The sequence below is a fragment of the Phodopus roborovskii genome, unplaced genomic scaffold, assembly GCF_943737965.1.
Source record: "Phodopus roborovskii unplaced genomic scaffold, PHOROB, whole genome shotgun sequence".
Taxonomy (NCBI): Eukaryota; Metazoa; Chordata; class Mammalia; order Rodentia; family Cricetidae; genus Phodopus; species Phodopus roborovskii.
Genome location: NW_026126407.1, coordinates 8176488 through 8194905, shown reverse-complemented (window position 1 = coordinate 8194905; position 18418 = coordinate 8176488). Strand labels below are relative to the sequence as shown.

Sequence of the window (18418 nt, the reverse complement as noted above, 5' to 3'; positions counted from 1 at the left end):
AGGAGGAGGGAAAGAGATGGGAAGAGGGAGGGGAAGGAGAGAGTGAGGAGATGAGGATGGAGATAAAGGCCAAGATGGAACGTTCACTCATTAACTAAAGCTGGCTGGAAAGCAGGAGGCTTGGGAATCACACTCATAAAAAAGTCACAGGCTGATGTCAGGGAAAAAGGTGTCTGCAGATGCCCATGTGCTGCGTCAGAGTCAACAAAGTGAATCTGAGAAACCAGTGACCAACAGAATCCCAGAACTGGGCAGATTGTCAGTCACCTGCTCTCCTGCTCGAAGCAACAGAAAGGGTGGAGTCCTGGTTCTCCCATGACCCCTGCCAGGAGGTGTTGTCACAAGGATGAAATGAGACAGTGTGTATCCAACACCTGGGATGACACCTGGGTTAGCTCTGCTGCCCAGATCTTAGTATGAAGGACACAAAGCACTGCTTGCCTTGAATGAAACTGTCCGGTAACATCTAAAGAATTTCACATTACAGTGCAATGAGCAACTCTGCTGGCCCACTCAAACTGGGCAGCCGAGTCAGAATACCAGGGTGGGGTGAGGGGAACAAAAGGAGAAGATACAGAGGGACAGAGGGATGAGAAAGACAGGGAAGGGGGTGTCATGGAAGCCTTTGTGCAGGCTTTAGGGGGCCTTGGGACTAGCTGGACTGGCTTGCACTTGGCTCATCCCTATCTGACAAAGCTCACCTGACGCCTGCTTGTGTCCTCCAGGGACCTGTTACTTATTCTGGCCGTGGATAGCCTTACCCACGGAAAGTTCTTATGTATACACAACTGGTATCTCACCTAAATTTATAAACCTTGCAGTCTTGGGCTGGCCTTTCCTATCGTTTCATATGACTGCCCCTTGCTGTCCTCCAGGTCAATCACTCTGGCTCCACCGATCTCCCTCAGTCCCTAAGGCCTCCCAGCCCTCAGCACACCTCAAGCTGCCTCCCATCAAGCTCTCCTGTGAGGCATGAGGACAAAGAAATGCACCACTTTCTCATTACCCTTGTGTGTCACCTCATCTCAGCCCCAGCAAGCTGAACAAGTCACTTCCCAGACATCAGCACCATCGCCTCCTTACAAAAAAGTGCCTATGAGTTGTTCCAACTTGACAGACTCAACATCGGCCAGTCATAATAGAGCCTTGCAGCATGCTCTCTCTTGAAAGCCTCTCTGGGAATACGTCAGGCACCCTGGAGTGAAACATATACCGACTCCTACTACTCCTAACAGATGCGGGAGATGGGACGAAATGGGCTTGAGCCACCATCCTTGAGATCTGCCACCTGTACTTAGCTGCTGGGCCACCTCATCCACTGAACCCCATGGGCAGAATGTCCACAGCCTACATACAGTGCTACATAAATATATGACACCTGAAAAAATAAAAATAAAAAACAAAAACACTAGCTCTAAAGTATAAAAGGAAACCTGTAAAACTCAAAGTAGCAAATGTTTCATAAAATGTCCACAAAACACAGCATCGTGCAAGCTCATCAAGCTCAGCTGAGCTCTGATGATTCCGCATACATTAATTTCCGGAGGGAGGTGGAACACTTTGGTATTTCCCCCAGAGCCTCAGAGGGCCTCTCTAAGTGGCTGCTCCTCTGTCTCCCCTAGGCCCAACCCTGTTCCCTACTACCCAGCCTCACAAACACCCTCCTCTCGGCGAGGGTGTAACCACCATGGCTCCCTCTTCCTTCTCTGTTCCTTTTCTCCTCTGCCCTTCATTTTCATTTTTCTCAAAATCTAAGAGTCTCTCTATGTAGCCTTCCTTGAACTCATCATGCCCCTGCCTTGGCTTCCCAGGTGCTGGTGATGCAGGCATGCACCTCCACACCCAGCTCCTCTTGCATCTGGATCCCCAACCTACTCCCCTCCCCTTTCAGAGCCACTTCTATCAAGACCAAACCAGAAGCCCCAGGAATCTCCTACTGGCCTGGACAAGCAGCCTGGCTCCTCCCACCCCTGGGAGGAATCTCAGCTGCTGGCTCCAGCTTGGGCCAGCAGAGCTATGCCCTGCTCTCAGCTGTCCAGCTGGGCAGTGCACAGCTGACCCAGACCTGTCCAGGCCTGGCCGGCATGGGTGGAATCTTCACGATCAGAAACTGGGAGGGAGTATCATGTAGCTGGTAAGAATTTGGGAGACCTGAATTCAACTCTGTCTCCAGGGTGACCTGGAACAAATTATTTAGTCTCTGTGTCTTTGTTTCCTCACATGTAAAACAATGTTCACAATTCCTAAAAATGAGTGTGAATCGTTATGCCAAAATTATTATATGTATAATACCAGCCTTCCCCATGGAGCACTAATGGCAGTTGGGGGGTTTAAGGTTATATGTAACCTATACAGCACAGTTAATGTGTTACAATAGCTGTTACAATAGCTAAGGGTATTTACTATGTCTGCAATTTCCAGGCATTATTCCAATGAACTATCACAACACAGTGTCAGAGGTCCAATTTATTACCCCTGGGTCCTTAACAAGAAAACTGTACCTTAGGGACTTTAAAGATCTTACCTAGTAACCCCTATCTTACACTGGCCTCAAAATGTCATGTTTATTAATATCTCTGGTGGGAGAGGGACCTAACAGAACCTGGAGAAAGTCTAGGTGTGAACAAAGCCCCAACCATCTCTGAGGCGCAGGGCCCTGGGACCCTGTGGCCTCTTGTAGCTTGTCCTCCAGCACCACCACCCCACCCATGTTAAAGGAGATACTGAGAAACACTATCTGGCCAATGCACACCATTATAGTCAGGTTCAAATCAGATGCCAATTAGGTGCTGTGTGGACCAGCAAGCACTCAGCCAGGACACGATGCTGCAACCTTCTCTGCCCCTCCCTGGTTCAGTGGCCATCCAGGCCCCCTATGAGTATTTCTGGGGATAGGGAGCTCCTTCTGGATAAAACTCTTCCCTTTTCAGCCTGTGGCCCCACCCACTCACCCCCCCCCCCCAGCCAGGTCCCAGGACTTTGCAGCAAGGAAGAATCATGAAACACACCACCCAGCCACTGAGGACCCCAAAGGCGTGTGGCCTCCTCCCACCATTCCTCCCTGGACTCCCGGACCACAGAGGAAGACAGCAAGGCTCTTAGCTTGTGTGGCCTCCTCGCCTCTGCTCACTCATTTGCCTACTTAGAGGGTTCCTAGCTGGTGATGGTTCAGGCCAAGGGAGACAGCGTGGTAGGGTCACTGGAATCATTGCTGGCTGCTCCAACCTCATACACAGCACCCCAGCCCTTTGCAGAGTCCCATCCCATCCTGTCACCTCTAACTGGGCCTTGGGCTCTGAGGCCATATTCCCAGGAACTTAGCTGCTTGCTTTCTTTTGCCCTCTGTCTCAGCAATCCCAAGTCAGCCTGTGTCCGTACCTTAAAAGACTCCAAAAATCCTCCATGGCCCCCATTCTCAAACTTGTCCTCCTCGGGGCCCAGGCCTAGCATGACCTGAGTGTGTGTGTGGAGTTCATCATGGAGGTTGTCCAGGAGAGCAGCCCGGGTCCGGTCCTAGAAAGGAAGGGCGTATACAGCGTGCCGACACCACTGTGTGCTTCCTTCTGGGTTCCAGATGCCTGGCCTGAGGGCCATGATGGTGTCTTAGAGGAGACTGAACTTCATGCCCACTAGTGCTGCAGTTAGCACAAAGGTTCTGGGCCCGCCCCTGCTCTCCCTCTCCCTGGCCACACCACCTCTTCCAAGGCTTGCCCTGGGGATACCCAACCCAGATCCCAGACAAAGATCTATATCCACAGCCCCTCTGCCCATGGCTCTCTAACAGCCAGGGACATGCATGCAGCCTCTAGGGGGCTCCATATACACAGCCTGGACTCATCCTTTTCAGGAGGCCATAGTCCTAAGGACGCTTCTCTCCCAGTTATTCCCATCACCACAGAGCCTAAGCCTAAAGCCTGTGTCATCCTGTAATTCTACCTTTCCCACCCTCATTTCTAGGAGTGTCTTCCTGAATTTAGAGGAATGTCCAACCTTTTGACATTGTGACACAATAAGAACTGCACAGTCAGATTACTAGGAGGGAAATTCACAATGTTTTACACTTACTAGTCTATGATTTTTGTCTTGGAACACATTCATGGCTATTCTGGGGCACATGTGGCTTGCAGACAGGCCTCTGGTTGGACACCTACCAGCAGTTTAACCCAGTACCTTCTGTGAAATGCTCACCTTTGTTGAGCTTCTTAGACTCTTTAATCATTTCTAATTGGCCAGTTTGCTGTCATAATTCCCTTCCAACTCCTTCTTCTCCTCTAACACCAGCTGGCTAATGATACCTCTAACACGCAAATCAAACACTGCTTAAAAACTTCACAGCACCCATCACCTGTAAGCCCAGCCCTTCTCCATCTCATGCAACCACCATCTACAGCTTTCAGCCCCATCTTTCAGACACATGAGGATGCTATCAGGCCATGTCTCCCACCCCTAAAAGTCTGCAACTGCTTGGCCCTTAGCGGTTTCCTGTGTCTGGAATGATGTTCCAGACTCTCCTCATGTGAAAGCTTCATCAGACATCAAGATTCAGCAGCTCAAACTCAAAAGCAAGTTCCTCCAAGAAGCCTTCCCTGAACACATCCTCCATCTTCCCTAGTAGAAGCAATCATTTCCCATAGGCTCCATCACAGCCCAGAGTGTAATACAGTACACTGTATTGTTAACCATAGTTTCTCTTCAGTAAAGGCCTGTGACGCATAGCAGCAGAAGTAATGTCTCACTTATCTCTGATAACAGAACAAGTCCTGGATATAAGACATGTTCAGTAAACAAATAGTGATTGGCTGGTGAGACCTAGAGACTAGATGAGCTCTTACAAGAAAAACCAGAGTTCCCAAAGCAACACAGAGCTGAGGGCTTAGGAGAGAGCACAAAGCTCCCCAACTGCACAAGTATCATGGTGAGACCCCAGGAAGAGGCTCAGAGCAAGCCCAGAGGAGCCCTGCAGTCCGCCACTCTCACCTCCAGCTTGGCGAACTTGTCCGACTTGCAGCAAGCATTTTCTGCGTTTGTGAGCTTGGTGAGCAGAAACTCCCGGAATTCTGCACCCTGAAACAGAAAGAGGGTTCAGAATTCTCCCAGCCTCCACCACGGTAGACAAAAAAAAAAAAAAAAGCTTCCAAGCACAGTAACAGAAAGGCAGAACAAAGGGTATAGGGGTATGGTGACAGCCCCTGCAAGAGCCCTACTCATATCTGGTCATATCCAGCCAAGGCCAGCCATTCTTGCTAATACACAGCATGGAAGCCAGCTTCCCAGTACTGGAAACCCACCCTGCATATGGCACTTGGCCTGGAGCACTGTATGAGAGCCCTTCTTCTAATAAGAAGGCAACACCATCATCAAACTCCCAACAAGAGCCAGATTGGCCCCAAAGGGTGAGGTAGGGAGATATCCGGGAAGGAGATATCCCTAAAGCTATAACAAGACCTCCCTGACAATGCTCCCAGCCTACATTCAACCCCATTCCAACCACTGACACTCAGGTGGAAAGATCTGGTATCTTGAGTGTGACAAGAATGGAAGAAAGGGTTTTTTTACCTTCTGGAAAACAGGTGGGCTTGGCAGAGGAGGACCAAAGGCAGGCACATCTTCCCTTGCAGTGACTGACACCTGAATGAAACAGTCTGGCATGGGCTAAGACAGATGAGGAGTCCCACTCCTTACAGCAGACAAGCTTGCCCCTTCCCTCCTCCCCAGAACACAGATAGAATATCTGTGTGAGCATCACCCACAAGCCCCAAATGACGTTCCTCTGGTGGGCTGAATGGGATGGAAGCCTGCATCCTTCCCTCTGCCTTTCTAGGGGCCAAACACCTTGGGCTGTGGAATGGCTGAGACCCTGATTACAAGACAATGCAGGTGACCGGGAGGTTTATCTCATTACCCTACTGTAGTGTTCACCACAGAGAAGGCAACTAAGAATCACTGCCCATTTTATTGACGAGGAAAGAGATAGCCGAGGTATGCAACAAGCACACAAAAATCCAGAGAAAAGAGCGCTGGAAACCCAGACCACTCCAACACAGCTCTGAGGGTTCCCCCACTATAGTGACCCCCAAAATCACTTTGAGTGTTTAAAAGGTAAATACGGGAGCTGGGCACTGGTGGCGCACACCTTTAATCCCAGCACTCAGGAGGCAGAGGCAGGTGGATCTCTGTGAGTTCGAAGCCAGCCTGGTCTACAGAGTGAGTTCCAGGACAGCCTCCAAAGCTACACAGAAACCCTGTCTTGAAACCCCCCCCAAAAAAATTAAAGTAAATACTGGTCCAGAGAAATGGCTCCACAGGTTAAAAATAAATACCTACCACACATCCCCAGAAGAGAACTGACTCCCAAAAGTTGTCTCTGACCCAACAACTACTATAACCACAATAACAATAAATACTTTTTTTTTAAAGTAAATACTGGTTGCAAGGAGAGCTTGGGGCTCTTGGGAGCGTTGACACAGGCAGTGGACCCAGGTCTGGAGTCTGGCTCTACACAGAGAGCCAGTCAGTCTGGCTGAGGCTTGAGCACAGATATCAAAGGCATTGGCTGGGAATGAGGGTGGGGGACAGCCAGGCCACAGCCAGAAGCTTCGAGGCTGGGTTGTAAGAATGTCCAGGGGCTCTCTGCATAAAGGTGAACCCGGAACAGGCAGGCTCCGCTCTTCACCTCCTCTCTACATGCAACTATCTTAGCTTTACCTGCTGACAACCCCTGAGGCTGTGGGGCTCTGGGGAGGCTGCCCTATCCCTTCACTAGCGGTGGCCCTGGCATGCTGCCAACTGCTCTGGCCTGTGAAGTAGGGCAGATGCAATAGTCTGCCAGACTGGGTGAGCAGGCAGCCTGGGGCCCAGCCAAAACGAGGCCCTGCCAGGTTGGGGGGGGGGGGGAGCAGGGGAGCAGTGCTTCAGTCAATGGGGCATTCTTCCTACAAACCCAAGGCTGTCGGCTGTCCAAACGGAGGTACTCACAGTCAAGAATGGGTCGTATTCACTGACAAGATTTTGGCTGAGCCCCAGCTGCCAGACACAGCCGCCCCCTCCATCCACCTAACCATGCACTGGTGGCCCAAGTCTAGAATTCCATCTTGGAGCAAGAATTTGGCTGCCCACTGTGGGTATCTGGGACACTTGGGACAAAGCACAGACTCTGGTCCAGCTGTTTCCCATGGCCTGGCCCCTCCTCCTCAGGCCTGCATTCAAGTAGTCTGTGTTGACAGGGTCAATGGCTCAGGTGTGCCCTTAAGTCCACAGGTCAGCAGAGGCAGGGTCCAAGTCCTCTGTAGGAATGTACACCCTAAAATCTCTGACTCAACCTGTTTCCCTTGTATCCCAGGCTCCTCCAACCATTGGAACACGGAGACATGCTGCCATGGAGGTTAGGAAAAGGAAGGGAGGAGGAGAAGCAGTCAGTGAGGAGGGCAAGGGAGTATGTCCTGCCTCTCCAATCCCTAGGGCCAGGAGCCAGAACAATCGAGTGTGCTCTGCACACCTCCTTCCATTACAACAGGTGGCCCTTCCTACACATGCATACAGTATACACTGACTAAATCCAACTTTCTTTAACCCACCTTGCCTCCCACACCCTCCTCATCCTCTTTCCATTTTTTTAGAGGGTCTCACTATGTCGGCCAGGATAGCTTTGAACTCTCATCCCCTGTGACCTTGCTCCCACATCTGCCAGGATTTAGGGATTACAAGCACATACCACCACCAGTAGCCAGGGTGACATTTTTAGCTCTCATGGCAGGTCTTACATTCTCATCGAAACCTTCCAATTAAAACTATCCATTCTTCCACATCATCCAGATGCAGGGACCAGGGTCTATGAACACCCTCTAGCCTTTGTCTTCCCATTTTCCCTCTTTCTTTCCCTTTTCCTGGCCATCCTTTCCAGCTCCTCTTCCTCAGACTTCCTCTAGCAAACACTATCACCATTATCCAAAGCTCAGCACTTGGGGCTTCTGGACCACTCAGTGAGAAGCTGAAGAGCTAGAGGAAGGATGGAGGAGATGATAATGGAAGGTGCTTTCCACCAAGGGCCAGGCTCCAAATCTCAGAAACCGAACCAACCACGAGGACCACAATACTATTAAGACCCAGTGTCTTTCCTGGAATTCACTCTGAAAACCAGGCTGGCCTCAAACTCAGAGATCTGCCTCATCTGCCTCCTGCGTGCTGGGTTTAAAGGTGTGCGTCATCACCAGCCAGCTAAGACCTAATGTCTGTTGCTATCACTGAGCCCACCACCCCTAGGGATGTACCTGGGCCCACGACTGCCCTCCCCCATGAGGCTTTTTCCTTACCTTGTAGGATGGGGTCTCTGTGCCTGAGCTCTCAGCCTGAACAACTATGTAGGCATGTAAGAAGTTTGATGCAATCATATCTGGGACAAATGGTGTGTTTTCTTCTTGGAAGATGATGGCCACAATGTCATTCCCAATGTGTCGCTTTCTCTGCAGCTAAATAGAAAGTACCTCACTGTTACAAGACAGTTGGGACCCTCCCTAAACAGAAAAGAGCTCAACAGCAAATTCCTCTTTATTTCACCTTTCATAAACCCTGAACTCTGTCCCTCAGTGTAACTAAACTCAACAGCTTACAGAGCCTGGACTCGGGACCCTGGGGAGAATGTAAGAACGGCAGGCCAGTCATAAGTGATCCAGAAGAAACACAAACACAGGAGGAGCACCTGAACACACTAACCAAGCTGCCAGCCGAGGGTAAATCAGCTGCTCTCTGGCAAAAAGTACCCAGCAGCTTTAGGAGCAGAGAGCAGGTGGCAGCAGAGAGCCTGCATCCTGAAAATCATGGGCAGGATTGGTGAGGAAGAGGCAGGGGGCAGATCATTCCATCAGAGGTGAGGACACACTCAGAGCAATGCAGGTCAGCTTGGCTAGGGGAGAACAAGTGGCCAGGACCCAGCAGTGCCAGGCACTGTGCCATGTGATCTAGGTTACAAGCCCCTACTATGTGCCAGGAACTGTGAATGGCTGTTCACATGGAAGATTACAAATGTTAAGGTCTTCCTGTGCACCAGGTCCCGCCCATGTGTTTGATCCTTTATTAAGTGAATACTCAAAGTGGGACTTGTGCTCAGGCCTTTCAAATTGAGTTTCCCACTTACAGAGTGTCTGCTCTGAACACTGCACTGGGTGCTTTTATGCAAACTGACTCACTTGTTCACACACACACACACACACACACACACACACACACACACACACACACCGCTGGGGCCCATTTCTTAAAAGGAAAGAACTCTCATTGATTTGGTCCCTGCCAAGAGCCAAGATCTGTAGCACACAGACTAGATAGGGTAATAGGTGAGGGAGGTTGTATGAAAATGGGGACCGAAGGTGAGACACCCAGGAAAAACACACTCTGGCTACACAAGGAATCCCACACCCATGTGTTTCTGGAACATTCAGTTATCATTTGGGAGCCAAATCATAATTCTCTTGCCAATTTCTTTGATTCCCAAGAAGCCATGTCCAATGTTTATGGTTTTGTATCCCTGCTCCCTTCCCTGGGCAGAAAGAAACAGGTCAGAGTTGGGAGGAGGCTCTCCTGTGTTCTCTGAGGCAGGGAGGAGGAAAGAAGTGGGAATAGGAGATTAACATCATAGTAGCCAGAATCAGCTGCGAGAGCCAAACCCTCCCTGGGGATGTGTAGCTCAAAGCAGCTACCCTGGAGAGCTGGCAAATGCTGGAGTCACAGGTCTCACAGACTAGGGACAGGCAATGAGAGGATTCTCATAGAGACTCCACACTCACAGGGCAGCAAGGAGGTAGAAGGGCTAAGTGTCCTAAGTGCCCAGGACAGAGGACAGAGGTTCCACAAGAAGCAGGCACATGCCAGGCATGACTCATGGGAGCCCACTGTTCAGAAACCTGCAGGACCCCACAGCAGCCCTCTAACACAGATGCCATTCCACATGTTCCAGAGCCACAAGGCCACTGACTGGCCAAGAGTCTAGAGCACCCAGCTTGCTCCCCTGGCCTGAGTACCATCTGCAGATCTGCCGAGCAGCCTTTATCAGCATTGCTTGCTTTAAAGCTTGACCCTTCATTGACTTCCTGGGGGAAGCGTCTACTTTTTGTGCTGGAGATAGAGTCCAGGGCCTCCTGCGTCCTGCATCCTAGACAGAGTACCCTACAGCTGGGCTACACCCTGAGCCTCAAGGAAGGGTTTTAACAGGCCACCCCAGGCTGCATGCAGCAAGTGGAAGCGATCTGCAGCTTGGCCCTGCCTTCTACACTGGTTACCTGCTGGGTGTCACCATCCGTGAAGGGCAGCTTGGTAGAGACATGGAACATGATCTCCCGGTCCCGGAAAGTGGTGTACACCGACTCCACCCCTGTCTGTCCGTGGGTCACATCCAGGCCTCCTCGGAAGCTGCCATAAAACAGGGCAGGAGCAGAATGAGGAGTGAGGTGAAGTTGCATCATGGTGCCACTACGGACGGGTAGCAAACAAGCGGGTGAGAAGACAAGGAAGAGCTAAGGGCCAAAGAGGTATAAAGGGTGGAGACTGGTTCTTCGGAGTAGCCTAGCTGAGCATCCTACCATCAACCACCTATATGAGACACAGAGGCAGACCTGATGGCTGGCACCTGGCGGCCACGTGTTAGTAACCCTAGCACTTTGAAGGTCAAAACAGGAGGATACTGAGTTTGAAGCCAGCCTGGGCTATGGAGTGAGACTTTGTCTTACAACACAACCAAATTAACAAACTAATTAATTTAAAGCAAAGCCTCTACTTCAAGTTTTGGCTGAACAGCACCCTCCACTTGGCTGTTCAAGTGAGAAGGTCATCACCCATTCATAACCCTACACAAATGCCTGAGCTAGCTCCCCAAGGTCCCCGAGGCTGGGCATGAGCCTTTACTCTATCCAAGTCATTGGTCAAGAGCCAGGAGAATCAGTCACTCTACTGGATGTGGATGAACCCATGGGGGACTTAGAGCCTTCCAGAAGAAGGGACAGCTGATCAACTTTAAACAGTCAGCTTCTACGGAGACAAACCACATGGAGGCCCCAGCATGCACACTTGCATCACCCAGGAAGGAGAAGTTGGGGAAGAGCTGATGGCCTGTCAGGGGCCAGCCCTTCTCCCTTCACAGAGATGTGACTGCCAGCCTGGGACCACAGTCTTCAGCAACTGGGAGGGGGAAAAAACACAAACAAAAAACAAAGGAACAGATGCACCTCAGGCCCTTTCAGGTTCCAAACCTGCTTTGTCTGAATTATCAGTTTGAAACCCCTGTGACCTTGTGGGGTGCCATTATGTTCACGTTTATCTCTCTTTATTACAGATAAGAAACTGGACTCTTCTCCAGGTAAAGTCACTGATCCAACATCTTAGGGCTTGTGAGTGTCAGAGGTGGGATTTTAACCCTGGTGTGACTGTCTCCAGACTCCAGACAACAGCAGTGACTTCAAAGAGAGGAGAAGATGAGCAAAGGGGGAGGGAGGAGGGAAAGAAGTAGAGGAAGAGGGCAACTATTGAACACCTACTGCAACTGGACTAAGTGCTTTTCACAGGACATTCGGTGTTTGTTTGGGCTCCTGGACTAAATCTTAGGACTCTCAGCCAGCCACTCGGTTGGACAGGTCTGAAATATTTCCAAATGTCACCTTTTCTAAGGGAAATCAAGGGCCAGGGTTTTCCAAACACTAGTCCCAATATTCTAGCTTTCTGTCCATTTAAGGGGCTGTTGCATGGATTTCTGCCAAGGGGGTTATTATGTTCGAGTGAAGTCTTAATTATCTGTTCTTCGCACGTTGTCCAAATTGGGTCATTTCCTTCCAAACATCACAGGGTTCTCTCTCTCCTGCCAGGTGAGCCGTAGGGAAGGTGGATGCCTTTCACTGTCAGTTTGAGCCAAACGTAATTAGGAAGGCAAACCTCAGCAGGAGCGATCTCATCAAGCTTCCAAGGCCACTGCCTTCCAGCCAACCTGTCACTCTGGATTATCCCTAGGACCACTGAGTCTTCAGGAATGCAGCTATGTGAGCAAAGAATCAGAAGCTAGAAAAGTCTCCATGCTCTCCCAGAGCTGTCTGCCTGGGCCCTCACCAAGGGCCCCACCCATGGATATAGCCAGCCCCTGACCAAACTCACCCTTTGAAGTCCTGCAGTGTGATGGTGTCGCCCAGGAGACTCAAAAACTCCTTGAAAGCTGGGCTCTCCTCATTGTTCCCAAAGAGCTCTTCCTCCAGTGTCTAGAAGAAACACAGTGGCCAGGGAGGGGATGAGAAGAAACCTCTGGGTGTGAAGCGAAAGGGATGTCCAGATGCCGGGTCCCTTTCTCATCTCTTCCCTGCTGTCCAGCATATGTGCTATAGCTGTCCTCAGCTAGAGGACACGCTAATGGAGGCACACTCTGCAGGGCTGGGTTCTGGCCCTGGGTAAGGGGGCCTTGAAGTCCAGCAGAGCTCAGAGAAAACGGCCTTAGGCTTGACACCAAAAGTGTGACTCAAAGTAAAGGATAGGTCGCTGGTTTCCAAAGCGACTCTCAAAGAACTTTCAAAACTCTAATATGGGGCTCAGCCAGACAGTACAGTACACTCCTTTAATCCTTGTACTCGGAAGGCAGAGGCAGGCAGAGTTCCATGAATTCAAGGTCAGGGTGGGTCTACAAAGCAAATTCTAAGATAGCGAGACCCTGTCCCATAACAAAAACTCTACAGTAACCAAAACCACAGTAAGACCCTCACTTGACAACCACACCAGTAGGATGGATGTGATGATGAATGACAAGAAAAAACGGGGACAAGGTTACGGAGACTTCTGAACACTTGATCGATGTTGACAGGAATGTGAACAGGGTAGATACTCTGACAACAGTCTGTCAGTCCCTCAGAAGGCTAACCACTGGGCAGTTCCATCCCTAGGTATATACCCAAGAGACATCAAAATGCATGGACACACATACACACAAATAACTTGTATATGAGTGTCAACAGCAGCACTGTATCTAACCCACAAGTGGAAACCACCCAGATTATCTGCCCACCAACCAACAGGTTGCTTTTATGTGGTATAGCCATTCAATGGGACATTACTTGACCTAAATAAGGAATAAATACACGTTACAACATAGATGAACCCTGAAAACATTTATCTAAGTGAAAGAAACCAGTGAAAAAAATGTTACATATATCCTTCCACTTCTCAAAGATCCAGAACAGACAAATCCATAGAACTGGAAGGCAGACTACTTTGACACAGATTCTCTCTATGTAGTTGGCCTTGAATTTGCTATCTTCCAGAGGCTAAATGGAGTGGGCCACAGGGGTGACCGACCATAGGTGTAGGTTTTATTTGGAGAGTGATGAGCATATTTTGGAATTAGATCATTATTGCTATGCCACTGAGATCACACCTCAAACCAACTGTGAAGCTGTAATCCTTACTATTGTGAATTGCACAGTGTGAGAACTATAGATTAGGAAAGCTGTGATAAAAATGTAACAGTAAGAAAAATTAGGAAATGCTCAAAAGACATAACATTCAACCTAAGTGGACACACAGATGGCTTGTAAGCACACGACAAAAAATGTCCAGCATCGTTACCAGCAGGGAAATGCAAACTAGAGCCACGATGAGGTACACCATGCATGTGTCAGAAGGGCTAAATTAGAAGTCAGCAGCACCAAATCTGGCTCAGATGCAGGAAAGCTGCACACTCTGATGGGGAAAAAATTGCTCCAGAAAATGGTCTGGTGGCTGCACATGCTGGTCATAAGGCCAGCAATCATACTTCTAGGCAATTATCCCAGAGAAATGAAAGTATAGGTTCAAAAACCCAAATCCTACATAAAAGTCTTCACAGTAGTTCTGATCATAATTCTTCAGTGCTGGAAACAACTATGATGTCTTAGTGAATTGTTGGTTAAGCACAAGCATGTACAGCCAGTCCATGGAATACTACTCAGCAATAAAAACAGAGCCTAAGCTGGGTAACATGGTGACAGAAGCCATGGGGACATGCCTGTTATCCCAGTACTCAGGGAGTTACCAAATTCAAGGCCAGCCTGTGCTACATGGTGAGAATCTATCTCAGAATAATGAAAGGATAGAGGAAAAGAAGGAGGGAAACAGAAAAGGGGGAAGGAGGCAGGGAGAGAGGAAGAAACAGAAGAAAAACAAACAAACTAGTGACATACTTGAGAAGTTGGAGAATCTGCTGAGGAGAGCAGCCCTGGAGGTTTTTAACTAAAAGGTTACTAACTCATAAAGATATGATATGCCCTATCAGTGTGGTTCTATCACAGTGTGAAACAAAGATGGGGAACGGATAAACGGTTACCAACGGTTAGGAACTAGAGGGGAGAACAGAGGCGGGGGAAACAGGTGTAGCTAGAAAAAAGGAAAATGTAGGGATCCTTGTAGTGAGAATCTGTTTCTTCACTATGGAACCAACACAGGGATAAAACAACTTAGAACAACATACACACATACAACATCTATGACACACATATCATGTAGATAGATAGATAGATAGAAGATAGATAGATAGATAGATAGATAGATAGATAGATAGATAGATAGACAGACAGACAGGCAGGCAGGCAGGCAGGCAGGCAGGCAGGCAGGCAGGCAGGCAGGCAGCTAGACTTAAGTTTTAAAACCCTTTTAGGGAAATAGTAGTTAATACAGATCCTGACTGAGATCCATGAGTGGGTAAATACTGCTACTCAACCAGAGACAGCTAATGCTAGCCTGGGGGGTCAAGACTAGACTGCTTTCTGTTTTCATAAAGTTTTATTAGAACACAGCCAGCCCAACTCATTTACATATATGTCTGGGGCTGCTTCTGTCTGCAGAGGGGAGTGGTTGTGACAGTCCCCAAGGCTCAGAAGTCTAAAGAGTCTATTACCCTGCAGTTATGAGTGTACTGACCCTGATCTTCAGCATGCCAAAAGGACCTTGCTTCCAGGCAAGCTACATCTCTTACAGCAAACAACCTAGTGTGCCTTCTGGGGCTGGCACCACTCCCCCAGGATTCACACTCAGCATGATTATTATCAATGTCCTTGTTTTTATACAGCCCTTGAGCTTGACCATACACTCAGGGAGGAGGTCTTAGTCATCGCTATGTCACCCCACCGTGCTTTGCACAGTACATGACAAACAGGGCAGTTAGGTGAGGCTTATTTTTATCAAACCACCAGTTTAGAGCTTTTATGCAACAAATGTTCATATTAAATGTCCCCAGCTGTAGGTTTGCTGAGTAACAATCTGCCCAGCATTTTTTAAAAGTATTTTATCTTCCCGGCTTCTCCCCTGCAGTAGCAGCAGCACTGGGTACATAAACAATACACGGGCGCTTTCTCAGAGGTAGATGGTTAATATTCAATAATTGCAACTTTGCTGGAACATTGGATTGTAATCACCGCGTAAGAAATGTTTTGGTAAAATTCACAAGCAAAGAACTTTAATTACGGGGGTGGCAGTAACCAACATGTGTGAAATAAAGTTGTTAATATGTGAAAGTCATGACAGTGGCAGCCAGAATCATCTCCCTTGAATTATGAGATGCATCCATGCTGGCCTTCCAGCTCTTAAACACGTCACCCAATTAGTGCTTTGAAGCACACCTGTGTCTTCTGTGGTCTAACGTCTTCAGACAAATAAACCAGCTATTCAAGAAAGCTAACCAACAAAGAAATCAACTAAAGAACAAAGAGATGGCCATGCAAAAAACCCACAGGACATCAATGACCTGCTATTAGCAGGGCCTCATTTTCCATTCATTCAATAATCACATACCAATTGACTCTTATACACACATAAATTCACAAAGTGTGTGTGTGTGCATTTGTGTGTGTGTGTGTGTATGTGTCTGTGTGTCTGTGTGTGTCTGTGTCTGTCTGTTCAACACCATGCTAGGCACTTGGATACAAAGGAGAAATGAACATGGAATCTTCTCACAGAACCTGGATGAGGAGACACAGGTGCCTTTAGCTGACCATTCTGCTCGGGACATTAGTAATGTTCACTGCAGAAGACAGGATTTCTATTCCCAGTGAGGGAATAGAAGCTGCTCTTTTCTAGTTTCCATAGTGTAAATATTTCCAGCAAGGCTGAATTCAACCTACCAACATGACATCACTGGGTTCCAACACCCCACTGAGTGAGGAGAAAAGGCTAATTGCCCCCTGGGAGAAGAGTGGCTTATGCTAACCCATTCCCTCTCTCTTGTTTGAGTTTTCCTGTGATTCATTGCCCACAGAAAACATAAGCTGAAAGAGCAAGGAAGAATTAGACATTACGGTGGAAGAACTACACCACCATCTACAAGATTTGCAGGCCTTTTTGTAAAGTTGCCTTCCTCAGCTACCTCCAATCCAATTTATGCTTTAAATTTGGCAACTGTATTCAGAATATTTAATAACCACAGAGATACTTACACATCCATGTCTGTGAACACACTATTTGCAATAGCCAGGAAATGAAACCAACCTACATGTCTTATCAAAAGATGGATAGGCGATGGGATTTTATGCAGCCATGAAAAAAACTGAAATTATGACATTTGCAGGAAAATGGATAGATACCACTGAAAATCATTGTGTTAAGTAAAATAAGCAAGATTCAGAAAGATAAATACTACATATATATCCCCTGAACTTAAAAATTTATGATTTTCTGCCAGGCATGGTGGTGCACACCTTTAATTCCAGCACTAAGGAAGGAGAGTCAAGCAGATCGCTTGTGTTCAATGCCAGCCTGGTCTATACAATAAGTTCTAGGCCAGTCAAGGCTACATAGTAAAACCCTGTCTCAAAACTAAAAATAAATAAATAAATAAATAAATAAATAAATAAATAAAGTATGTGTATGTGTGTGCTCACTTGTATGCGTGTGTGTCTGTGGTCATGAAAGATAAAGCAATCTTAATGAAAGCAGGAAACAGTGAGCAATTGAGGATGTGTAACAAGAGAGCTGACTGGGAGGTAAAAGGGAACCAGCTCAATTCAAGGAGAGCAACGGGATAGAAAAGCAGGGGAACAAAGTATAACGACACAGAGATGAAGATACCAGGATTAGTTCATTATGCTAAGCTAAAATAATAGATACATAAAGTGTTCTTGTTGAAAAGTAAGAGAATGGCTGGAGAGATAAGTCAGTGGTTAAGAACACTTGCCAGTCTTGCAGAGGACCTGAATTTAGTTCCCAGCACCCACATGAAATGGTTCACATCTATCTGCCTATTACTCCAGTTCCTGGGACTCCAACTCCCTCTTCTGGACCATGGGCACCTGCACTCACATGTGTACACACCCACACAAAACACATACATATACACTCAATTGAAAATAAGGCTTATCTTAAAAAAAAAAAAAAAAAAAAGAGCCTAGCTCGGGACCCCTGCGCTTTGGGTGGGTAAATACAGCAAAGTCATAAGCAAGAGACTGTGGTGACCAATGTGAACCTTGGTGCTTACCTGCCTGGCTTTTTGGTAAATGACCCCAAACTTGAAAGTGTTGTTGACATCATGCTCATCATAGGACACAATCATCTGAGAAGCCTAAAAATTGTGAAAAAGAAAAAAAAAAAACATCAAGATTGATGCTAACAGGAAGCAAGGGGGGGGGGGGGGAAAAGCAGAAGGCATAACCATTTCATCAGAGAGTGGGCCCAGAGAAGAGACAGCCACACACACAGAGGAGGAGAAGCAAAGAACTGGCCAGTGTCAGAATACTGCTCTAAGGCCCTCTCTAACTCCCAGCACCTGGGGTATCCCAGTGGCAGCCAAACCTCCCATTCTGACCCACCCAGACATGCCAGACACATCTGGAACATAAGGAAGGAAGAAAGGAAGGAAGGAAGGAAGGAAGGAAGGAAGGAAGGAAGGAAGGAAGGAAGGAAGGAAGGAAGCCAATCCCTTCCCCCAGCAAATAGCTAGCACAGATGGCTCTGCTCTAATTCAAATTCTTTTCAGAAATCTAAGTTTGAGTAAGTCACTTCTCCTACCCAGACGTCAACCCATAAAATGAACTCTCTCTAGAAAGATGTACAAAGGGAAAGAAACAGAAAACACCTGGCCACAGGCTCTAGCTATACCCCCATCTTGCCTCACAGAATTGGTATGTGAGATCAGAAACACTTGGGTCTGATTTGGAATCCAGTGCTTTGAGCCATGTGGTGGTGTTGTGTGACCAGTCAGCCTCCCTATACTTCAGCTCCCTCCTCCGTCAAAGGCAGAAGTGGAATTCCAGAGATCCAACAAGACAAAGAACGGACAGTGGTGAGCACAAAGCAGCTCTAGCTGTCATCATCATCCATGGAACCCTCCAGAAATATCAGAACTGGGCCAGTTTATGAGAAAGAGAAGGCTGCCTGAGTGCTATTGGGAACCCTCTACAACACGAAAGAGAGATTGGCCATGTGCCATGCTACA

General features: G+C 48.0%; 1 protein-coding gene across 8 annotated transcripts in view; it reads right to left on the bottom strand.

Annotated features, from left to right (window-relative positions):
• The window catches only part of Rap1gap2 (RAP1 GTPase activating protein 2), a 189078-nt gene that overhangs the window by 12978 nt on the left and 157682 nt on the right, over positions 1-18418 (bottom strand). For all 8 annotated transcript variants that reach the window (XR_007834248.1, XM_051180021.1, XM_051180019.1 and 5 more), the window contains 7 exons: positions 17462-17545; positions 12130-12230; positions 10272-10401; positions 8310-8465; positions 5557-5628; positions 4978-5064; positions 3379-3513 (listed from right to left, as the gene is read on the bottom strand). Coding sequence is in view for 7 of the 8 variants with exons in the window: in XM_051180021.1 (XP_051035978.1) it covers positions 3379-3513; positions 4978-5064; positions 5557-5628; positions 8310-8465; positions 10272-10401; positions 12130-12230; positions 17462-17545 (765 nt within the window). In the remaining variant the exon portion in view is untranslated. The remainder of the gene's footprint in view (positions 1-3378; positions 3514-4977; positions 5065-5556; positions 5629-8309; positions 8466-10271; positions 10402-12129; positions 12231-17461; positions 17546-18418) is intronic.